We start from the raw sequence: 25,673 nt of genomic DNA, 5'->3' as shown, positions 1-25,673 counted from the left end.
CCGGACCCGAAATCCTTGCGATTAGCAGCCTTTCTCCTGAACACTGTGAGTTTAGCCATCTGAACATCTCACACGAGTGTAGGGAGATCCTGTCCAAGGCCCGAGCGGAGAGTACCAACAAAACCTACAGGATGAAATGGAAGAGGTTTTGTCTGTGGTGTAAGAGACATGATGTTCACCCTCTTACTGCTGCACCTCATCAAATTATACCTTACATTCTGCTGTTAGTCAGGATTAGCACATGCCTGCATTTGGCTGCGTTATCCCGCTACAGGAGGTCATCGTCAGGCCCATCTTTATGGTCCTCAAGGATTATCCAACAATTTATGAAAGGGATATTCAGAGTCTTTCCACCAGTAAAGCCTCCACCACCTTAATGGAATCTGAATATTGTACTCTCTCAATTGATGAAATTAAATTAAATTAAAAACCTACCTATATGTCAGGTAGACTGCCCGCCCCTCAGTTAAAATCCCAGCTTCCGCCTCTCTCACCTTAGCGCGGAGACACGCCGGTGTGCGTAACTCAGCGCTTTACAAATGCCCCTATTATTATTATTATTATTATTATGAAGCCACCATTTGAACCTATACACAGGGCAGACCTGAAGTTTTTGTCCTGGAAAGTGGCTCTTCTCATTGCATTGACTTCAGCAAGAAAAGTAGGTGAACTACAAGTGCTCACGATTCAGGAGCCTTTCTTGCAATTTCAAGAGGATAGGATGATTCTCAGGACAAACCCGAAGTTCATTCCGAAGGTGCCAACTGATTTTCATTTGAACGAACCATTGGTGTTGAAACGATTCTTTCCTCATCCATCAACAGCGGCAGAAAGAGTATTGCACTTGCTGGACGTTCAGAGATGTATGAAATTTTACTTGAAAGAAACTAAGGCATTTCGCAAGTTTTCTCAGTTATTAGTCGCCTTCAGCGCACCCAGGAAAGGTTTCCCACTGTCAAAGGGGAATTGCCAGATGTATTTCCAGTGCAATTGTCTACTGTCATCAAGCTGCTGGAAAGCCTTTGAATGCACGAGTCCGTGCCAATTCTACGAGGGCGGTGGCCACATCCACTGCACTGTTTGGAGGAGTGCCAATCTAGGATATCTGCAGAGCAGCAACCTGGGCATCTACGCACACCTTTACCAGGCACTACTGCTTGGAGGAAGCCGCAGAATCGGATGCTGCGGTGGGAGAGGCGGTACTGCGGAATATCATCCAGTAACGGTGAGCCTTTCTTGCATCCCTCCATGCATAATTTCTCTTGTTTACAAAGTCACATTTTATATAAGTGTGGATAGATGTATATAAGATTCTGCTTCATTTCTAATGGTATTGCATGATTATGTAATGTATCAGGAAAATGTGCTTTGTTTTTTCACTGCTCGCTATTCTGATTCAGGCATGTGAATCTATGAAAGTTCCAATACTGGAGTAAGAAAACAAGTTACTTACCTGTAACTTTAGTTCTCCAGTATTGGAATCTTTCATAGACTCACATGCACTCACCCGCCTCCCCTGAGAGGCTCACCTCTAATTTAGCACAGGAAGTGTGTTATTTGCACAAGTGCGCGAAAAATCTGAGGGGCAGAAGGTTCTCTCAGGAGTGTTCTAGAGGGTGAGGAGCTCTGATTGGTTCAGGGAAATGTTTGGGCCTTTTTTACATAACAAAGGCTATGGGTTGCAAAAGGGAAATGGGCCTAGGCCTCTTTTCAGTTTGCTATACTACTAAGCACTGCTTTTTTATATACCGGAGACTCCCGTCTCGACGACTGGGAATGATTCAGGTATGTGAATCTTTGAAAAATTCCAATATTGGAGAACTAAAGTTACAGGTAAGTAACTTGTTTTCATTTTTGCTATGTAATCTCCCATCTCTTATAGTTTCTCTCCCAGCTGCTGATGCCTTTGGCTTACAGTGACATACAGCATCTCACAGTGTGGCAGCATTCACCTAAGTATCTGTGTCTGGTTGTAGCAACTTCTCAGGGCCGTCCAGAATCTGGGGGGTTCTAGAGCCCCGGCCCTGTGAGGCTGGGAGTGGGGAGAGTCTGTGGGGCTGCTAAACAGAGTCCAGTAGACCTGGAGTGAGTTGGAGGTCAGATTACCTTACACCTAGTACTGTATTTCTTCCCATCATGGGGAAGCGTAAATCCAAATCTGACGCAACTAAATCATTATTCAATTCCTCTCTGGATGGCTTAATTAAACGTGTAGTAGGCGATATTAACAAAGCAATAGAACTGGTTGAGCGACGCCTGTCTGTCACTCCTGAGACGCCTGACTGTCACTCCTGACTCAGCAGCGCAGTTGAGGAACTTGGTGGAGGATCTCCCCTTGATGGGGCCGTCAGCCAGTCTAACAAAGGAACAACAATACGACCACTTTATCCCACAGTAACCGCTGTAAACTCTGCACCTATAGCAGAATCACGACACTTGATGAGGGAGCTTTCACCATCTGGAACACCTCATCTAGAAGAGTCAACTCTATCAGGGGCAGCAGTGACCAAACCACTGCACAACTCCCCTTCCCCATTCACAGGGCAGGTCCCCAGCAACTTGACAGGTGGTATCATTCTAACGCGCGCCCGCCTGTGAAGCGCAAAAGATGCGCCTTATCTCCAGGTGCAAAATACACAGCTTCTACCTCTCCTATCAATTTATCTTTGAACTTTGAAATGACTCAAGACTTGGCTGTCCAACTGAACCCTGCCAGCAGCAGGGCTGCCAGCGCCTGGCCTTAGCCGCGCTTTATAAGTCTAGTGTTGATTTGATTGATTCTACACGTGGTGTGGTAATTAGTAAACTGGGAAGTTTTCTGATTTCATTTATTCCTTCTAAATTTACTATATACACACCCCTTTGATTTTTATAGCTCTAAATGTTCTCTACCGCACAAGGAATTGTGTGGAATTACAAATGCTGTTTTAGTTCAGCTAAATTTTTAGCATAATACATAGGGGAATGCTTTGAATAGCATTTTATTTAAATATAATTTATCTCTTTAGGAAGATAATAGTAAAGGCAAGTCTGGTCATCAGCGTTCTTTTTTAGGCAGGGAAGGAGACACCACTATCGATCATGTTATAGTATCAACAAAAGTTATTCCAAATTTGGTTAATCTCTTAATCAAACCTAATTCTGTTAGGGACTATAACCCTCTGTCCTTACTATTCGACTTTGAACTAATGAGCACATTGATCGTAATATCGATCATAATATCATAAGTAATATTGGAGTAGCAAGAACAAATGGGCCAAGCCTCAGATGGTCCAACATTTAACTTAATTAGTTTATCAAAATAAGTATACATGTTAAAATGCAGTACCTTGAGTCCTGTTTATCCGCAGCAACTAATTTTAGGAACATTAAAATTGCATTTGAGAGAATTACTAACTGTATTAATGTTCATCTTACACTGAATGCCAGGCATTGCAAGATAGGCCAGCGGAGCTAATTTAACCATTCTTGCTTCTAAGCATCAAAAAATCTCTTACTTGCCCTAAACACATCCCCAAGAGATCATTTCGTAGTCACAGTATGCAGGAGAAAATATAGAGAGGCATTGTCTGCTAGGAAAAGAGAGCTACAAGAGGAAGACTGGTCAAAGCTCGAAAAAGCTGTGACCACAAACAATTGCGTATTATTTTGGCAGACAATCAATTCCCCTTTGCTGAAAGATACTGCAGCTCCTGATTTAGATCCACATGTACCGATGCAAGCATAGATCAATAATTTTTAATCAATCATATATTTTACTCCACCCAGATAATGGCCTAAATCAAATATGTGCAACTCAGTGTGAGTCATTCACAAGCGATCTCTCTAGATGAAGTTGTAAGGGCTATTGAGAAAAGTGCCAGCAGGACCAGGTGGGGTCCCAGTTGTTAGGAGACGGCTCCTATGTTGACCCAAATATTGAATGCTGCAGTTAGTGGATATATCCCAATGACCTGTGTGGGATCATTAGTAATTCTGATTTTTAAAAAGGGCTTAAAAAGTGATCCAAGGTGCTACCACATTATTTTCCTCCTAGCCTCCTCCGCTAAGATCTTGGGTAAGGCTGAGGATAATAGTTATCACAGAGTCGCTGTATGGGTTCAAGAGGGGTTAGGGAATGGTAGAATAGCGTGTCAATTTAGATGGCCTCGTAGAGAAATACAAATGGGCTTAGATTGTCATTTCCACTTCTGCATGTTGACCTGTTCAGTGCTTTCGCTTTGGCAAATCATTAACTCCTGTGTCAAACTTTGTCCTCGCTAGGCGCACCATCAGAAATAGTTCTATTGTTATTGCAGTTATACAGGAATTTCTATAGAGAACTAATTTTCCTGTCTAAAATAGATACCCAGGTTCACATAGGGTTATTCTGGCAATTCACTTAATTATCCTTGCAGATTTTAGTTGTAAGGCATCACCAAGTTTGCAATTGAATCACTTTGGAACAAAAACGGAATAAAATCTCTGGATCTACTGTCTTGATTATATATTTAAAAATATATGCACTTGCACAGTCTGGAAATTGGTGCCTGTAAATGTATGTATGTAAATGTATAGGCATTTATATAGCGCACTACTTACCCGTAGGGTCCCAAGGCGCTTCGACCGCTGCGAAACCCTTCCTGGCTTCCCTGAGAGATGGTCCCTTAATGGGTATCTCCAGGGTGAGACCAGGCATCCCCGGCGGTCTGGTGGGGCCGTTAGTGAAGATGAGGCAAGCTAATGCCCAGAGTTGCCGAGTGTGATCGCTGATCAGAGTGGGCACTGAGGCGAGAGAATTATCGAGTCCGCTGACCCTGGTCCAGAAACCTGCCGCGCCGGGAATCGAACCCTGGTCCCAGGCCGTCCTCTGCTCTCGGGTCTGCCGCCTCTAACCAGTGAGCCACACTACTTCACTGCCTAAGCTAGCAAAACAGGAAAATCTGTTTAACTACTTTTATACCAGATGCCTGTATTGTTGATGGAAAGGTTGCAAAATTTGCAGTGAGGTATCTCAAGTGAGCGCTAAATCCCAAAAATGGCATACCTGCCCTGACACATCTTTTGCCATTTGACAGGTTGTCTGCTGCTTTAGAGTGTCAAGATATACTTTAAAACTTTAAAAACAAAATCTAGGACGGCCAGTTTTGACACTGCAAAACAAAATGAAAGCTGTGATTCAGTGAGCCATGCTTTGACAGAGGGTTATCAGAGTTGGTCAAGTTGGCAAAAGTCTGTTACCCTATCTATGAATATGTTCAAGCAGCAGAAGTTTGCGTGGAAAAAAGCTGGCAAAGACCTTTTCATTGTGATGAAAAGATCAAGGAACCTTTTGATGAATCTTGGCTTTGTATTCACACTCATGTTGTTGTATTCAAACTTTAGGTAGGGCTATTTGATACAAACCACTTGAATTTCTTTAACCTGTTTTGTTGACTTAATGGCAACAAAAGAAAGACAATCTTTTGTGACAGAATTTAAAGTGATGGCTTGTAGATGGGCTCAAAGGCATTCTTTTTTTTGTTTTGTTTTTTTTTTTTTTAAAAACCTTTATTTACAAATGCACAATACACAGCGTCTGCCTACAACCCCGCAGGGCCGGCCGCTATGACAAAAACAGGCTGAGCGAAAAGTGCAATACGAGGCAGTACGTTGCTGGAGCAATCTATCACATCGACATTATCGGCAAGAGCGTAATATCATACAATGAGGATAAGAAAGGTTTAATTTTATGTTTTTGTCGAAGAGAACACAAACAACAAACACATGGTATCATATTGGCAAGGGTTGCTGGGGGTGGGAGGGGGGGAATGGATGCTGGAGAAACAACGAGGGCATGGGGGGGGTGGCGCGCACAAGAGAGCAAAGAATGTGGTGAGTAGAGGAAAGGAACGTAAATCACGGAGAGGAGGGGAGAGGGACTTCGTAGTCAAGTGGAGGGGAACAAATGTCTCCACGGTAAGCATTCCAGGGGGCCCAAACTCTGGACCACTTCCCCGGACGCCCCCGGGCCTCATATACCGTCTTCTCTCGGAACATGGACCAGTCCATGTTCTCTTTCCAGTCACTTAACACCGGCGGTCTAGGGGAGCCCCAGAGCTGCGCAATATCCCTCTTCGCAATCATATTGCCTAGGGTGACCCAAAGTGTCTGGGCAGCAGTACAGTCAGTCGGTTCCCACACATTCAACAGACAACGACGCGCCTCAGGAAGCAATGGGACCCCTATGACACGACTCATAACGTCATGCACCCTAGACCAGTACGCTACAATCATTGGACATTCCCACAGAACATGAAGAAAGGTACCATCCATCCCACACCCACGCTTGCAGCGTCCGTCAGTAACCAGACCCATTCGCACCAGACGCATTCCAGTGAGATACACGCGATGGAGAATTTTCAGTTGGACAAAGCGAAATCGTGCTGGTATAGCCACCTCCTTAGGGGAGGACACAGCGGACTGCCAGTCCTCGTCGTCCAATTCGAGTCCGTCAGCAGTCCAGGCAGCCCGGAGCTTCTCGAGCTGGTCAGCTCTGTTATTAATAAGCTTCTTATAAATCAGGGAGATGGTACTATCTGGGACGTGGCCATCTAGAACTCGATCCTCCAAGGGGGAGGACTGCGGAACGTCCGTACCGGAAGGGAAGACAGAAGACAAGGCATGTCTCACTTGCATGTATCGGAAGTGCTCCCTATCATCGAGCCGGTATTCCAGCTTTAATGATTCAAAGGACTTAACCGCGCCACGCGCCCAAAGGTCCCCCACAGTACTTATCCCAATCATGTCCCATTTCTCAAACCCTTTCGTCTTCCACAGGTTGCCCAGTCGTTCCGAGTCGTACAGTGGCGTCATCTGTGTCAGTCTACCACCCCAGCCTGTGGCCACCGTAGCGTCTCGCCACGCCCGCACTGCACATTTCGTCGGGCCCGTAAGGAGTCGGAAGGGGGCCTTAGAATATAGCGCCCTATTAAAGTTACCACCGGGCAACAGCAGTTTATCTAAAGCAAAGGCGGGGGCGGGCTCCGGCGAGTATGTAGCATGGTTGATGGCGCTCAGGTGCGAGGCCCAGTAGTATCGTCTAATATCCGGCAGCGCAATACCTCCGTCGTACCAGGAGAGAGTGAGCTTAGATAAGGCAATGCGGGCACGGCCATCCCAGATAAGTTGCCGCTGCAAACTCTCAACTTCATGGAAATAGCGGGCTGGAACGGGGTCGGAGAAATTCTGCAGGGCATAGAGGAAGCGGGGAAGCGACATCATTTTGAAGAGCGCCGCCCGGCCCAACGGAGATAAGGGCAGATCGCGCCATCGCCGAACATCCTGCTTCAGTCTGCGGAGCGGGGCATACAAGTTCCGCTCATAGCGGACCGAAGAGATCATGGATACGTGGACCCCCAGATATTTAAAACCGTCAGTCGCTACCAGGATGGGAAATCTGCGCGGGAGAGGCGGTAGAGTGCCAGCTATGGCATAGACACAGGACTTGGTCCAATTAATGACCAATCCCGAATTTTTACCGAAGGACGTGAGGACGTCGAATAGAACATTGAGTGACTTCTGAGGGGAAGTAAGATAAAGGAGGATGTCATCCGCATACAAGGAGACACGGTCCTCGAGGTCAGGGGACCATTGGATCCCTTTGATCGAGGGTTCCCATCGGAGCCACGCGGCAAGAGGTTCGAGTGCTAAAGCGAACAAAAGCGGAGAAAGGGGACATCCTTGACGCGTGCCGCGGCCCAAGGGGAAGGGGTCCGAGCACCTTCCATTTACCGCGACCTGAGCTAGCGGCTGTTCATAAAGAAGCTTGACCCATGCGATAAAGTTAGGGCCAAAGCCAAATTTGGCGAGGGCTGCCCATAGGTAGGGCCATTCAATGGTGTCAAATGCCATCGTGGCGTCAAGGGAGGCGATCACTGCTGGCTCGGCGAGATTAGAAGCTCTCGCGAGAACACTGTGGAGCCTACGCAAATTAAGAGCAGTGTTCCTGTGAGGGATGAAACCGGATTGATCCGGGTGGATCAGGTCACAAATCACAGCAAGCATCCGATAGGCCAGCACCTTAGCGAGGATTTTGGGTTCCGCATTAAGGAGGGAGATGGGGCGGTACGAGGCACATCGGTCACGAGGTTTGTCATCCTTATGTATGACCACTATGGTAGCGAGGCGCTGCTCAAGGGGGAGGCATCCAGCCTCAACCGCCTCGAGAAACATGTGACGCAGGTGGGCGGCCATCTTGTCGGGACAAAGTTTGTAAAGTTCAATGGGGAGTCCGTTAGGGCCCATTGCCTTACCCGAGCGAAGGGAACGAATTGCGAGGGCAATCTCGTCGACAGTAAAGGGGGCCTCCAGAGCGAGGCAATCCGCTTCAGACACAGTGGGCAAGGCTATGTCACGCAGGAGTAGCCTGGAGTCGGCCTCATCTCGATCGCTAACAGGCGTATAAACCATACGGAAGTGGTCAACAAAACACTCAACAACCTCACCCGGATCAGAGACATTCACACCAGAATCACGAACAATGGAGGGAACAACACGACTCGCACGCTCAGTCTTATCCAGCCACGCAAGAAGCTTACTAGCCTTGTCACCCACATCATACAGTCGACCAAGTTGATTGGACCGCATCAATTTAGCAGCGTCCGTGACACAGGCCTTATAGTCCGCCTGTTTCAATTCCAATTCGTGCAACAGTGCAGGCGTGTCATTCCCACCCAACTCACTTTCAAGCGCAGTGATTTCGGTTTCAAGAGCCACAACAGCCTCCCTCTTGACCCTACGCTCAGCAGCAATGAGTGACAAGGCGGAGCCCCGAATAACCGTCTTGAAGGCCTCCCAGAGAACAGTGGGGGAGGTGACTGAGCCCAAATTATCAGAAAAATAGCAATCTATTGCCTTAATCACATCGGAGCGGAGCCGGGGGTTTTTAAAATGCCAGGGCGGGATCGGGGGAACTCTATTGCCAGGCAGACTACCCACAGAAATCGTAATCAGAAGGGGAGAGTGGTCCGAGATACCCCGGGGAAGATGCCGAACCTCACGAACAGTGGACAAAGTGGAGGCTAACATAAGAAAATAATCGATACGAGAGAGGCTGCCGTGCGCTCCAGAGTGAAAGGTGTATTGTTGGAGAGCGGGATGTAGTGAGCGCCAGACATCCACTAAACCAAAAGTGTCAGCCATTTCACTGAGCCACATCTGGGACTGTGGCAACACTCTGGGGGGTAGTCGGTCGCAGTCGCCGGACATGACAGAATTAAAGTCCCCGCCCAGGACCAACAAGCCATCTGGCAGCCCAAGGAGAGTCCTGCCTAAATCAGCATAAGTGGTAGCCTGCAGTCCCGGGGGGATATAAACAACAACAAACACTACCTGTTTACCCTCCCACCTCCCAGAGACAGCAGCATACCGCCCACGCCCGTCAAGGACAACATCATCAATAGCAAGAGCGAGGGAAGACTTCACCATAATACCCACACCCCGGGAACCCGAGGTGAACCCCGCATGCGCAACCAGTCGATAACCCCGGCGGTCTAAGGCCTTGCAGGCATTGCCAATCAAGTGGGTCTCCTGAAGGAACACAACATCAGGGGCGTGGCGCCTCAAGAATTGCAGTACAATGCCCCGCTTAATCCTGTCGCCCAGACCATTTACGTTCCAAGAAAGAATCCGCATTTCACCCCCCCCCATTACGGCAAAAACATTCCACACCCACCCCCCAGCAGCACCCACTATGTACAGTAATTGCAAGACATGAAATACCATGAAACAGAGAACAGAACAAAGTAAACGAAACACAACCCAGTCCCCAAACACTAACCCCAGAACCCAAACCCGTTACAACACCCCCCTCCCTGCACCCCTGCTGACTAAAAAGCCACCCCCAACTGCAGTGTGCCTGTCGCCCCATACTTCTACACAAAGAACCCCCTGAGGAGGAAGGGAGAAATCACCCGTTACCGCACCGCCACGGGCAGAGTCATTCGAGAATAAGTCAATATGTACAATACGTTGCACAGTCTCAATCGAAACCTCCAGGGCATCTGTTACTCCTGGGCCGCTGCACCACCTTCCGCACCACCAGGGCCTCCGCTCCCAAAGTCCTCTGCCGGCAACGAGTCCAACCAGTCGGCTGCACGTTCAGGTTGATCAAAGAAGTAGGCACGTTGCCGATATTCGATCCGGAGCCGAGCTGGAAACAGCATGGCATATTTCAGACCCCGGTCCCTTAGGCGACGCTTCACTCCGAGGAAACCTGATCTTTGCCGCTGCACTTGAGGAGTGAAGTCAGGATATATTGAGACGGAGGCATTGTCATACTTTAGGGGACCATGTTTACGGGCGGCCTGGAGGATAGCATCTCTGTCCCGGTAGTGAAAGAGCCTGGCAATGATAGGTCTCGGCGAGTTCCCCGGCTTCACTTGGCCTCCGGGAAAACGATAGGCACGCTCTACGGCAAAGAACTTACTGAGTCCTGCCGGAGCCAGTTGGGCGACTATCAGTTCCTCGACCAAAAGGTCAGTCGCTACCGCACCATCGCCTTCCGGCACTCCGACAAGGCGTATGTTGTTTCGCCTGGCCCTGTTGTCATAGTCCTCCATCCGCCTGAGCAGTAGGTCGTGCGATGCACGCAGATTGCCAATTTCGGATTGCGCCTCAGCCATATCGTTCACCAGGCTCGACGTTTTAAGATCCAGTGCCTTGACCCGCTCATTCGTTTTGGCCAGGTCGGCCCGAATCAGAGTCACATCCACCGCCACCGTATCTATTTTGGTCACTACGGCTTCGAACTGTTGGCCCATGTCAGCCTTGAGTCCAGTAATGGCAGCCATAAGGTCTTGAAGCGACACTTCCGCCACAGACGATGTGTCCGTTTGAAGTCCTTCAGCACCCAAGCATACGACCCCGGGGGAGCCTCTCGGCTGGGTGTAGCGTTCAATCATGTTCGTCTGGATCGTTCCCCCCCGGGACGCAGCCTTCCGACGTCTTTCGGCCTCTGCTTTCGTCGCCATCTCGCAATCAGAGACTGCCGGTTAGCAAGGGAAGTGGCGGGCAGGTAGAAAAGTCTCGAAACTCCGATGCGCCACTGAGACAGAGGTGTCGCGGCCTCTTTACCAGTCCAACGGAGGAGCGTGCAGACTGAGGGGGCAGCAGGCAAGGCCGAATAGGAGGAGACAGGAACAAAGGGAAGGAAACCGAAAGTGAAAGCAATACACCTCCGGCGGGCCAGATGCCAGGCAGCCGTTGTTGTTCAATTACAGGTCGGCCACAGTGGGCAGCCGAGTCCCCGGTCGCGCCCGTGGGCAGGCCAGAAAGTTGCAAGTTGCAGAAAAGTGGTCCCCAAGGTCCGATTTCGACCGGAAAAGGATCAGTAGCATCAGCGAAGATAGCGCTGCAAAAGCCCGTCGAAATGACCAGGATAGGTGAAGGATAAATGAAGGAGGACGGCGCGGGTCTCGGGAGCTCTCTGCTCACGCGACCATCTTGGATGCCCGCGTAGCTCCTCCCCTCAAAGGCATTCTTAGCAGAGCCTCTCAACATGTTGAGTTCCCAGTCTAATTGGATTTTTCATTGCTGGAGGAAAGGTGGGAAAGAGGACTTTCATGAATTCTATAACTACAGTAGTCAAGAATAGTGGAGGAGAATTTGGCAATCTAAAGGTATCTGGAGAGAGAATAGGCAGCCCTGCGTTATCATTCCCAACAGTGCCAGGTGGCCAGTATTGACGGTGATAAATCAGACTCGATCGGTGTTTCTTAAGTCTTTCTTGCCCATTTGAAAGCCATTTTACATGCTCCTGGTGGGCTTGTAGGGGGAATGCAGGTTAATTTATTTGTCTCCTTTCTCGTGGGACTACTTTGGGTACTTTGGAGGTAAGGAACCGATTGGATGACTTGTCTGCAAGGCTATCCATCATTATAGCCCTCATGACTTGGCCAGTAAATTGAGACCTTCGGGTTATCTTCGTGCCTTATGAAGCCAGTCTATTATTTGATTGAAGGAGCCCAGATTTTGACTGGAGATGATCTGTACACAACCTGTGGATGATCTTTCAATATCTGTAGTTCAGAAGGAAGTTGCATCCAATAATGGTGCCATTGCCATAGAAAATGTTGTTTTTTGGGTCTTCTCATTCTCATATAGTAATCGTAATAATGTGGCCAAGAGTGCTACCCCCAATATGCCCTTACGACAGAGTTAGCCAAATTATCTGCATGTCAATCGTTTCGCAAACGTTCTATATATTTGTATGGGATCAGGTACAGGAGAGGTGGGAGGGAGCGAGTCTGACACGTTGAATAAAGTTTTCAAAGAAGGTTTTATTTTTAAGTATGCTTTTCTTCGTCTACTAGTCTGTCTAATGCGAGCAAACTCGTCGGGTTCCGTCCTGATTCCTTTGGGAAAAGATGAGAGTTCCAGGGCGTTTCTTCCACGCAGGTGCCGATAGTTCTCCAGACCGGAAGTGGTCAGTGGTCGTCGGGGGCCAAGGTCCTCAACTCAAGGCGTGCGTGGAAGAAAAGAGACAACAAGGGTTCAGGTTGACGACCTCGCAGGATGATAGGGACCAGGGAGTGAGGGACACCGAGTGAAGGAGTGCGACTAAACGTAAGCGCTAGTGCCTATTAGTGCTCCTGAAGGAAAAGGGGACAATGAGGCTACACTTGCAGCGGTTTCACTCGTTTACTGTACTATTCCGATTCACCCTGCCCGCCACTTTGCCCCGTACCTTAGCAAGCCACACTCCTCCCGCGGGAGTGTGGCGGGGCGAATCGCAGGACCGTTGGCCTCCTGGCTTGTTGTCAACTGCTGGGCTCGTCAGGGCTTCTTCTCTGCAGGGCTCCGGTTCCGCACTTCGTCTCCAGCCTCGTCCGTCTTCTCCTTGGGAAACGCTGCTTTCCACGTTCCGACTAATTTTGAGCCTGTGAAGTTGCCGGTGGGTGGGGCCTCGTCTCCCTCGACGGCAGAGTTAAAGGAGCCATGTTAGTTGTCAGCTTCGGGTCCCCAGGTTGCTTCTGAGCCTGCGCGAGTCCATTCGTCCAACCAGGCTGAGTCCGGCTGCTTGTCGGAAACAGAAAGGGGAACAGCTGACCACCAGTCTTTTATGTTATCTGGACTGCATTCTCCAATATTGTCGGATACGAAATATTGTCGGACACGAGTCCCACCCCGTCACACTCCTCCCCCCTGGAATCTCCCGATCGGGGAGAGGAAAGACCCTTGAAAGAAAGTCAGCATTCCCATTTGTCGTGCCCTTTTTATGTTGCACAGAAAAGGAATATGGTTGTAGAGTGAGAAACCAGCGGAGCACCGTTGCATTCACTGTTATGTTTTGATACATCCATTTTAATGGAGTGTGATCTGTCTGTAGAAGGAAGGTCTTCCCTTCCACATAGTAGTGCAGTTTGTCAATAGCCCACTTGATAGCCAAGCACTCTCTTTCAACGGTAGAATATCTGCACTCCCTGGGGAACAACTTGCGGCTAATAAATAGAATGGGATGTTCTATTCCGTCGTCCCCCACCTGGGAGAGTACAGCCCCTATCCCCAAGTCTGATGCGTCAGTGGCCAGTATGAAGGTTTTCTTGAAATTGGGCGACTCTAGGATTGGGGCGGTCGTTATGTTTTTCAAGTTCACGAAAGAATCTCTGGCTTCTTTTGAGGGACTCTGTAGTTCCCTAAGTCTGGTGTCTTTACGCAAGAGATCAGTAAGGGGTGCTGCGACCTCTGCAAATTAGGGGATAAACCGTCTATAATATCCGATTAAGCCTAAGAAGGCTCGCAGGTCTCTTTTGCTGGTGGAAAGGGGTTGTTCTGGATAGCTTTTACCTTCTCCGTTTGTGGTCCAATAGTGCCCTTCCCCAAGACATATCCCAGATACTTGACGGTATTGAAGGCTACTCAGGACTTCTCTGCGTTTACGTGTAAGCCTGCTTGTTGTAAAGCCGTCAGGATGGTGTGTAGGTGCTGTAGATGGTCTTCCCAGGTTTTACTGTATATGACAATGTCGTCCAAGTAGGCCGCACTGAATGACGTATAGGGTTTCAGCACTTGATTCATAAGACGCTGGAATGTGGCAGGTGCGCTGTGTAAACCGAATGGAAGTACGGTGAATTCGTACAGACCTTCGTCTGTGATGAAGGCGGTCTTTCTCTTGTCTTCTTCCCGGAGAGGCACCTGCCAATACCCTTTGGTCAGATCAAGGGTGGTGATAAACACGGCGTCCCCAAGCTTTTCTACCAGCTCGTCTACCCTAGGGATAAGGTTGGCATCGAATGTGGAGATAGCATTCAGGGCCCTGAAATCCATGCAGAATCTCATTGAACCGTCCGGTTTCGGGACCATGACAATTGGAGAAGCCCAATTGCTTTTAGAGGGCCTTATTACACCAATTTTTAACATGTCAAGTACCTCTTTCCTGACAGCTTCCCGTCTGGAAGCGGGGATCCTATAAGGCCTTTGCTTCACAATTTTCCCAGCGGGAGTTTCAATGCAATGCTCTACAAGAGTCGTTTTGCCCGGAAGATTAGAGAAGATGTTGGACAAGGGTTGTAATATTCCTTGAAGACCCTTTTTCATTTCTTCAGGAAGTTCTTCATTTATGACAAGTTGGTCTAGGGTTGATGTTTTTTCTGACAGGGTAGGGAGTACCAGATTATTGCTCTTTGGGACTGGACCGATCCATTTCTTCAACAGATTGATATGGTAGGTTTGGGTCTTATTGGCCGACAGACGGAGTCTATAAGTGGTGTTCCCAATAGTCTCAATTACCTCATAAGGTCCAACCCATTCGTTTTTGTGTGTGACAGATGGCAAAAGAAGCAGGGCCCAGTCTCCTACCCTGAGTGTTCTCAGTTTTGTCCCCTTGTCGTAATTCATTTTCTGTTTATGCATTTGTTGTTCCAGGTTTGTGTGAGCGAGGTCTCTTAGTTTCCCTAGCTTAGAGCGTAGCTGTAGAGTTTACTCCAATAGAGACTTCTGTTCCTGTGCGTCTTGTGACTCCCAGGTGTCTTTCGTGATTTCTAGGAGTGACCTTGGGACACGTCCGTATAGTAGTTCAAATGATGAACATCCAAAGCTGCTTTTCTTTTGAGCCCTGAGCACATACAAGGCTATAGGCAGCAGGCGATCCCATGCCTGGCCTTCTGAGGATAACATCTTCTTTAATGTTGTTTTCAGTGTTTGGTTATACCTTTCGACGAACCCGTCGGTTTGAGGGTGATAGACTGAAGTCTTCAAGAGGTGAATATTCAGTGACCTGCATACTTCTCTCATCATACGGGAAGTGAAGGGGGTCCCCTGGTCGGTTAGAACCTCCTTGGGAAAACCGACTCGGGCGGATAATTCCACAAACTTCTCTGCCACATTGGCTGTGGTTGGTGCTCTTAGGGGAAACGCTTCAATGAACCTTGTAGCATAATCCACAATGACAAGAGCGTATTTGTGTCCTCTAGATGTCTTGGGCAGCGGTCCTATTAAATCCATCCCTACTCGTTCGAAGGGAGTGCCAACAATAGGCATTGGTTGTAGGGGGGTAGCAGGTGGTCTGTGAGTATTCTTCCGCTGACAGATTTCACACTTCCTGCAATAGTCTTGTACGTCTTTATACACCCCGGGCCAATAGAATTGACGTAGTTTGCTATCCGTCGTTTTCTCTTTACCCGCATGACCAACCGTTAGGTGAGCATGAGCAAAAAACACCTGCTCACAGAAAGCTGAAGGGACCAGCAATTGGGGATTCTTTCCTATGTCGGCTTCTCTGTATAAAAGGTCGTTACGTATAACGAACCTAGGAAACAAAGGAGTGGAGGAATCTTGGGTATCATGCGCAGTTTCCCAGGCATTGAAGAGAGTTCTGTCCTCAGCTTGAGCAAAACGAAAACTGCGATCCACCACCCACGGATCGTTGGTTATGTATGCTGCCTTGGGACCGTCTTTAGTCAGGAGGCGGTCGAAGACTGTCTCTCTAAACAAGGCAAGAAAGTCGGGATTGGATACCCCCAGAATCATTTTCTCAGTAAGGGAATCCACCACTCGTACCTTTACTACAGCTGGTTCTTTGCCTATGGGCTGTACAGTAATCACGGCTATCGGATAGGGCTTAACGTCCCCATGAACACATCTGACATGCACTAGAGAATCAGGGAGGTATTGACTAGGGAGGATCAGATGTTTTTGTACCACTGACTGTCTACAGCCTGAATCAAGAAGGGCTTTCACTGTTTGTTCATTTATCCGTATACTCACATGAAAGGAAGTTCCAGTTTCTGCAGAATAGAGAATGGTTTTGGGGAGATAGCCCACTTCCATTGGCTCTTCGGGCGGATGTTTTCGTGGACACAGGCGAGCAATGTGGCCCTACTCACCACACTCGAAGCATTGAGGTCCATGGGACATGGGTGATTCCATTGGAAGTGGTCTGGGTCTTACAGGTTCTGTTATCTGTTTAGGTTTTTTTTCTTGTTTTACCGGTGGTTGCTCTTTTGGTATTTGTCCGGTTCCCAGACTGTTCCTCAGGGTTGTGCTCTTGCATAATTGGCTGCCATCTTGATGGCTTGTTCCACGGTGAGACCTGAGTGCTGTCTCAACCATCTCTGTGAGCCATACGGAAGGGCGTCCATAAATTGTTCGAGATATATCTTAGCAAGAATAACTTCCTTAGAACTGTTTTCAGGTTTCAACCACTTATCTGCCATCATTTTCAATCTAAAGAAAAGAGTCTTTGGGTTTTCGCCAGGTATCCCTTTTTCTTTCCTGAAGCGCAGTCTATACGCCTCAGAGTCTAACCCTAAATGATCCAATATCACATTTTTGATCAGGGGGTATGGAGCATTGCCTACAGGGTTGGCCACCTGATACGCAAACTGTGCCTCACCTGTTAGCAATGGGGCAAGAAAAAATGGCCACTTCTCTTCCGGCCACCCTAGTGCTCTGGCGGCCGGTTCAAAGTTCATGAGGAAGGCGTCAGGATCTTCCCCATGTACATATTTTTGTAGAGCTATTCCTGACGGGTTGGGTACGTGTACCCGGTTTTCTACTGCCACTGTACTTGTGGGTGTTGCGATATTTTTCTGAAGGCTGTCCAGCTGGGCGGATATAGTGTTTCTGAACAAGTCCCGGTCAGCTTGAGCTGAAGTTATTTGTTGCTCCACCGCCCATTCCAGTTTCTCATGTCCCTTCACTAGATGTTGGATGAGGGCGTCCATCTTGGGGGTGCAGACGGACTGTGATGGAGATCCCACTTCTGACACCACTTGTACGGGATCAGGTACAGGACAGGTGGGAGGGAGCGAATCTGACACGTTGAATAAAGTTTTCAAAGAAGGTTTTATTTTTAAGTATGCTTTTCTTCGTCTACTAGTCTGTCTAATGCAAGCAAACTCGTCGGGTTCCGTCCTGACTCCTTTGGGAAAAGATGAGAGTTCCAGGGCGTTTCTTCCACGCAGGTGCCGCTAGTTCTCCAGACCGGAAGTGGTCAGTGGTCGTCGGGGGCCAAGGTCCTCAACTCCAGGCGTGCATGGAAAGAAAAGAGACAACAAGGGGTCAGGTTGACAATCTCGCAGGTTGATAGGGACCAGGGAGTGAGGGACACCGAGTGAAGGAGTGCGACTAAACGTAAGCTCTAGTGCCTATTAGTGCTCGTGAAGGAAAAGGGGACAATGAGGCTACACTTGCAGCGGTTTCACTCGTTTACTGTAGTATTCCGATTCACCCAGCCCGCCACTTTGCCCCGTACCTTAGCAAGCCACACTCCTCCCGCGGGAGTGTGGCGGGGCGAATCGCAGGACCGTTGGCCTCCTGGCTTGTTGTCCACTGCTGGGCTCGTCAGGGCTTCTTCTCTGCAGGGCTCCGGTTCCACACTTCGTCTCCAGCCTCGTCCGTCTTCTCCTTGGGAAACGCTGTCCTCCACTTTCCACGTTCCGCCTTCTTTGGAGCCTGTGACGTTGCCGGTGGGTGGGGCCTCGTCTCCCTCGACGGCAGAGTTAAAGGAGCCGTGTTCGTTTTCAGCTTCGGGTCCCCAGGTTGCTTTTGAGCCTGCGCGAGTCCATTCGTCCAACCAGGCTGAGTCCGGCTGCTTGTCGGAAACAGAAAGGGGAACAGCTGACCACCAGTCTTTTATGTTATCTGGACTGCATTCTCCAATATTGTCGGACACAAGTCCCTCCCCGTCACAATATTATAAAGGTAGGCCTTGTTTGGGTAACTATGAAAAAAATGGTGACCCACAGTGAGGTAAGACATTGACAGTGATCTGACATCTTTCACTTTTAGAGATCAATGTTGCCTGTTGTGGCACTGCACCAAGTAGCAGGGTATGCCAAAGGGCAAATGAATGCCTTGACTGAAATGTTAATATATGTAAAGGAGTGAGTTGTTTACTTGTCTTACACTTGGTTTGCTTTATTGATGACATAAGGATTTTTTTAAAAACAATTGACAAATAACTGGTATTGGTTGACCTTTTCGATTATTGTGACAGTTTTATCAATACTCTTGATTGTTTTAATGCCGCTGACTCTTTCGAATGAATTTAATATGATTTGAATTTACTGCTACAAAGTTCATATGCTATTTAAACCAATAATAGACCAACTGAATAAAAACTAAATAATAAATTACTTGAAACCTCGTGTGCCCCAGTCAGCATAACGCATCTTATTTTCTTAGAGCACTTGCTTTTTTTAGGTAAGCTATTTGTATGAGCATCTTAGGCTGTTCCCTTTTTTCTTTTCCTTCGGAGTGTTATATGGCACAAACTTGACCCGAAGGTATCAGGTAGCAAAGCCCATTACATGAGCACCAGTTGTGTTACACAAGGACCCATTCATTTAAGTTAGTTACGAGGAGATTTTCCCAGAATCACTGGATGATGAGCGTCGTTGTCAAGACTCGAACCTGAATCCCCAGATTTGAGGTTGACCGCCCTGGATGTTAGGCCATATCCTCTCCCTTTGCCTATGTTATTAGCTTGAGAATTGTTGCAATTATGTGACCTGAGGATGTCTGCAACGATAAGAGCAAGTTACTCATCATAGCAACCTCTGTACATCTCCCGGTATTCTTTAGTCTTGGGTCTACTTAACAGTGCTGCATGGACAGGTTCTCCTATGTTGGGTGGGACATGTGGTTGGGGTCACTCTGCTTACAAGAACTGAATGTCTTTTCCCAAGGATGGAGGAAACCTTGGTATATGCATAGGTGGTTGTAGAATTAGGAGCTGGATGTTACTTGATTGGGTATCTTGTTCTTGCTAAGAAACCTGTTTGTATCAATCGTAACATTATTGCACCTTCTCCACAGGCAGAGAAGTTCCGTGGAAACATACGGAAATACATTGAATCATGTACTGACGAGATGCGCTACTGGAAAGGTGGACAACTGTGGCCAATAGTTAAATGTGTCCGGATCTATGTTCCCAATGCTGAAGTCCTGAAGACCGGAGCGGTGCTGGTTGACCTGCCAGGGGTCCGCGATTCCAATGCGGCAAGAGACTGCATAGCACGAGAGGTGTGTTCTTTTTCTTCTTTTGTTAGCTGCATTGCAAATTATTTAAATATTTGTTCCCTTTTTTGTGCTTCCCTCAGTCAGTGTCAAATTGCCAGTAGAAACCCCGCAGCCTGCTTTCTGTTTCTATACGCTCCGATTGTCTTGGCTTTTACCTTCTATGATACACTGTTATGGCTTGTTTAAATCGATCACATTTCATTTGTCGCATTTGCAGAAGTACATTACATGTTTTGCATATTCTTGCCATCTCTGTTGGACATTGACATTGCAAGTTTAAGTATTAGTTGCAGTTTCCAGGTAACGCTCTATTCCTCCCTCAAAACCCACAATGCGCCAGGATAGACTCCGCTTCAGATTGTTTTGTTACTATCGCCTGGTTTGGAAGTACTTCCCAAGATCCAGAATCGTCGAACAACAATCAACAACCATTAAGCTTCAGGGCTCGAAATATTAACTAAGTTAAAGAGAACACCCCCTTCCAATTTTCCCCTATGTGGAACTCCAAATCCCATTGGTTGCACCGTGTCTGTTTGCAATCTCTGCTTACCTCAAGACCACAAGGATTTCAATTTTAAAAACAAATGATCATCCATTACTCGAGTCAGTAGGTGCATTACAGTATGCAGTGCTGAGCCATTTAGGACCCTCAGCATTTAGGGAGACTGAAGGAGCTTAATGTGAGAAAGAAGGCCCATCTGGTATTCTGATGAATCATGAAGAGCAAAGCTCAGAAACCCTCTCCTCCAAGGTCAAAGAAGAAACAGACTTCAGGTGCCTCAGAAGGTCCTTTACCCACAACAGACACAACACACATCGACCAGCATCCAAGGATTGACCCATGGGATTTCACTTTGAAAAGAGTCTTGTTCAGACTGAGCACTGCTCTTAAGGGAGCTGGATATTGAGACCTGAACTTCAGCAAAGAGGCTCGGCAGCTGGATTCAGCCACTTCCCCATGCATGCGCTGCACAAAGAGCCTGCCTCTGCTCTCGAGAATCATCGATCCAAGGTCTCTAAGCCTTGACTCCAGGCGTTGCTTTCTTGAACCTAAGGTACTGAAAGAAAGCCTTTGTCGCTGAACTTGGCCTAGAGGCCGGATAACTCTATGGATTACAACCTTGACGTTGAGGAACACATCCTCCACTGTTGAGCTCTTGGAAGCCAGGGAAACTGTGCAGTAATACATCTACTAATAAAATTCTAGCTTGACCTCTAGAACAAGACACAGATCTTATATACCCCTCAAGAAGAGTAGACTTTGTTGGAAGAGGCTATTCTGAAGTGCTCCAGCACTACGTTGTTACAAAAGCATAGGCAGCACAACACAAGTCTCACTCCAGTTTCAACAAGCCGTATTCCTCCAATATTGCAGTCGCCACACAGATCACCTTCACCACAGGACTCGGTCCATTCAATCCATGCTCGCTCTAACTCTTACCACGAAAGCCTTTCTGACACAGAGGACCCCTACTTTGAACCAGTCCCACCAGATGTTGGGGGAAGATTCCTGGCAGGACTGCAATGTCTACCCTCTGTACGGTGAAGGCTTCACCTCCGGATGATGCGACCCTTTATCATCTAGCGAATGGCTGAAAATCACAAGGTCAAGCTCCATGGCATTGAGGAGTTTTAGAGACGTTTCCTGAGACCGAAAGGTCTATGCAATTTCTGTCAATGCTTAGGAACATGATTAAATACATGGCATAGAATTTTAAAGAGCTGGTTAAGGTTAGAGTGGTCACACAAAGGGTAGAGAAGAAATGAAGACCAGCTCCTGATGACCCATGCTACAAGAGGTGGTTCTTGTCCCATCGGATTCCATCCCACACTTAAGAGGGAATTCACCCAAGCCACGCCACAATCAAATGTATGGCGTGGGGTCACCAATGCAGTGGCAAATCCGCAGTTCTGTAGGCCTCCTCAAAGAAATATGATTGGTATTATATGGAGGAAATGGAGCAGAAAATCAAGCTCTCCTTGACTAACCTCAAATGCGGTAATTAACTGGTCTAAGAAGGGAAGATTATCTCTAATGCAAACATTTGCTGCAATATAGCTGACACTGCTTCGAGGTAGGTGAATATCAACATTATCCTCTTTAGAAATGCATGACTGAGGGTCTGGATCTTTATCAAAATTCCAGCAACATCTGACGAATTGCCCCTTTGATGGTGACAATCTTTTTGGTTCTCAGGTGGATATGATGCTTGTAAAGATCATAAACGACACCAGTGCTGCAAACACCATAGGTAGAAAACAACACAAGGGCCAATGCTGAGGAATTCTTTAAACAAAGAAGGCTGGAAGTTTGAATTTAAGCAAAAACAACCTGCTCAATTTCTTAGCACCGTAAAAAGATTTATTCTTTTTCAAACATTTTTTGCTTTGTTTGTAACACAATTTTTTAGTGCAAGGAGAAGGCACAATTTTTATGATATACAATATATACAACACTATCACGAGAAAATAAGCATTTCCATACTTCAATCATACATGGCCGTCCAGTCATACGATAACACATTCATACACAAAAATAAATAAACAATAAAGAACAAAGAAAATGAATCCACGTATCGGTCATGAGTAAATTGGAAAAATCCCTTTTGATTATGCAATTTTAGAGTCTTTTTAATGAATCAACACCGAGAATCCATTTCTCTGGAAAATGGTGAAGGGACTTTGTTTTTGACACAGAACGTGTAGACCAGATACGGGGATGGGATGGTCGACGCGTTTCAAACCCCACTCGTTAAAGGGGTTCTCCTCAGGACCAAATGGTTCTGGAAAAACAATAAAAAAGGTGCTTAGGGAAGGGTTCCATTACAGGCGAGATGAGAGACATGCGCCCCGTGAAAACAACAGCCTACCTTAACCTTCGAACCAAACGTCATGAAAATCCAAAGGCGGCGAATCAAAGAATTTCACAATAGAGTGCACGTAGTGGCTGTAACCAAAAGAACAAACGTGCTGATTTTAATAACATGCGCTTGCTCCCAATCGTTCAGTCTAACCTAATGTGCTGCTGGGTGGGACTCTTACCTGGAGTTCGACCGGCTAATGGCTTGCCGTCGGGTCCATACTTTTCCTTAAACCCGTGGGAAAGGTTTGTTTCCTTACTGGAAAGGAATAGAGACAGGCAGTCGGTAATCGATAAAACTGGTTGGATAAATTGGCACGCAGAGATGTTGCAGGCGGCCGCGTTTAACTAGCAACATACCGATAGAAAGAAAGGCATCCGTCCTTGTTTCTGTGGTGCAAGTTGTGAAAGAATTGCCGATGGTCGGGACTTGCACTTCCTGGTTTAAAAACCCCCAAGTGGTTCTGGGACTTGTAGTTTGGCAAAGGTCGGAAAACGGCAGCAAGACATGCCGGGGGGCATGTCAACTGAGGGAATTTTTGATTGGCTCAAACATTTTAGATGTTGGTTTTATATATTTCTGAAATCTCATTCAAGCCTTTTAGGGCTGTATTAAATTTCATTATTAGTAGAGCCTCACGTTGAGATAGTTTCGCGTCCAAATCTCCTCCCCTTGGATCTTTTTTAATCTTTGAAAGCACAGTCCATTTCAAGTCAGTCTGTTCGTGTTTCATCCTGGCCCAATGATTGACTAGTGGGGCATTTTCGACTCCTCTCCTAATTCGGGATTTGTGCTGAGTAATCCTGCTTCTCACTTCTTGTGTGGTTTTACCAATATATACCAAAGGGCACGGGCAAACAATGGCGTACACCACATTTTTGCTTTTACAGTTTGTGAATGTGTCATGCTTCCAATGGATGTTGTCAACACTGAACACAGAATCCTCGATCGTTTCATTACAACAAGTGCAAGTTCCGCACTTATGGTGGCCCTTGGTGGGAGGAAGTCCAAAAAGGCTTTTCAATGTTGGTGCTTTTACTTTCGGGAGGGCAGCTCTTACTAAAAAGCTGTAATAATTGTTTGCCCGTGCCCTTTGGTATATATTGGTAAAACCACACAAGAAGTGAGAAGCAGGATTACTCAGCTCAAATCCCGAATTAGGCGAGGAGTCGAAAATGCCCCACTAGTCAATCATTGGGCCAGGATGAAACACGAACAGACTGACTTGAAATGGACTGTGCTTTCAAAGATTGAAAAAGATCCAAGGGGAGGAGATTTGGACGCAAAACTATCTCAACATGAGGCTCTACTAATAATGAAATTTAATACAGCCCTAAAAGGCTTGAATGAGATTTCAGAAATATATAAAACCAACATCTAAAATGTTTGAGCCAATCAAAAATTCCCTCAGTTGACATGCCCTCCCGGCATGTCTTTCTGCCGTTTTCCGACCTTTGCCAAACTACAAGTCCCAGAACCACTTGGGGGTTTTTAAACCAGGAAGTGCAAGTCCCGACCATCGGCAATTCTTTCACAACTTGCACCACAGAAACAAGGACGGATGCCTTTCTTTCTATCGGTATGATGCTAGTTAAACGCGGCCGCCTGCAACATCTCTGCGTGCCAATTTATCCAACCAGTTTTATCGATTACCGACTGCCTGTCTCTATTCCTTTCCAGTAAGGAAACAAACCTTTCCCACGGGTTTAAGGAAAAGTATGGACCCGACGGCAAGCCATTAGCCGGTCGAACTCCAGGTAAGAGTCCCACCCAGCAGCACATTAGGTTAGACTGAACGATTGGGAGCAAGCGCATGTTATTAAATTCAGCACGTTTGTTCTTTTGGTTACAGCCACTACGTGCACTCTATTGTGAAATTCTTTGATTCGCCGCCTTTGGATTTTCATGACGTTTGGTTCGAAGGTTAAGGTAGGCTGTTGTTTTCACGGGGCGCATGTCTCTCATCTCGCCTGTAATGGAACCCTTCCCTAAGCACCTTTTTTATTGTTTTTCCAGAACCATTTGGTCCTGAGGAGAACCCCTTTAACGAGTGGGGTTTGAAACGCGTCGACCATCCCATCCCCGTATCTGGTCTACACGTTATGTGTCAAAAACAAAGTCCCTTCACCATTTTCCAGAGACATGGATTCTCGGTGTTGATTCATTAAAAAGACTCTAAAATTGCATAATCAAAAGGGATTTTTCCAATTTACTCATGACCGATACGTGGATTCATTTTCTTTGTTCTTTATTGTTTATTTATTTTTGTGTATGAATGTGTTATCGTATGACTGGACGGCCATGTATGATTGTAGTATGGAAATGCTTATTTTCTCGTGATAGTGTTGTATATATTGTATATCATAAAAATTGTGTCTTCTCCTTGCACTAAAAAATTGTGTTACAAACAAAGCAAAAAATGTTTGAAAAAGAATAAATCTTTTTACGGTGCTAAGAAATTGAGCAGGTTGTTTTTGCTTAAATTCAAACTTCCAGCCTTCTTTGTTTAAAGAATTCCTCAGCATTGGCCCTTGTGTTGTTTTCTAGTTAGATTTGGCTCAGCCTAGCTGAGTTAAGAGTCAAGACCCCGTTTGTTTTTTGGCAAACACCATAGGGGCATTCCAGACTCATCATGCCTAGTCTAGGTTTTAGTGCCAAAAGGTGTGAGGGAATGTGAAAACTTAAATAACCATGCAGCATTCAGGATTTCAACAGCATCACCCCTGTCAGAACAGACAGGTCTAGAAGTCCTATGCCCGAGCAGGCTATGGAAAAGGTCAAGGTGGTTCTGGAAAGGTTACTTCTCCAGTATTAGGGGTGTCTTTCATAGATTCACATGCCTGAATCATTCCCCGTCGTCGGAGTGGGAGCCCACGGTACATAAAAAAGTAGTGAAATATACCCTTAGTACATAAGAGATAACAATATACCCAACCAGGAAGTAAAGTAGCCCTAGCTACAGTAAAAGAAACTTCCACATTAGAACCTGTCCATGTCATTATGTATGGACCAAACTGCAGCCAATCAGGCCACAGCTCCCACCAGCAAGCTCTCCCCAGAGACCCAGGCTCTCAGATTTTTTACCGCACGTCGTGTGATAGGGAGTCCTTCTGAGCTCTGCTCAATTCTTCTCTTGGATAAAGTTTCTTCTTCAAGGAAATGTCTTCTTCAAAATCCCTTTTTAGGGCCTGCGACTCGTGTGGAAAGGCGAGACTGTTTAAGGAAGATCCACACACTCGCTGCATCTACTGTTTATACCCTGACCATCAGGTTAAGGACTGCAGCATCTGTCGAAAATTCTCTCCTAAAACCCTCAGGGACAGAGAGGGT

At 46.9% G+C, this 25,673-nt stretch overlaps 1 protein-coding gene across 1 annotated transcript in view; it reads left to right on the top strand.

Annotated features, from left to right (window-relative positions):
• Positions 1–25,673, top strand: part of NUGGC (nuclear GTPase, germinal center associated) — a 1,233,257-nt gene that overhangs the window by 309,029 nt on the left and 898,555 nt on the right. The window contains exon 10 of the mRNA XM_086966431.1: positions 19,279–19,485. Coding sequence (XP_086822557.1) covers positions 19,279–19,485 — 207 coding nt within the window. The remainder of the gene's footprint in view (positions 1–19,278; positions 19,486–25,673) is intronic.

This window comes from Lissotriton vulgaris, chromosome 4_1, assembly GCF_964263255.1.
Source record: "Lissotriton vulgaris chromosome 4_1, aLisVul1.2, whole genome shotgun sequence".
NCBI classification, from domain to species: Eukaryota; Metazoa; Chordata; class Amphibia; order Caudata; family Salamandridae; genus Lissotriton; species Lissotriton vulgaris.
The sequence above is the reverse complement of the archived record's forward strand: the minus strand, read 5'-3'. Positions and strand labels throughout refer to the sequence as shown.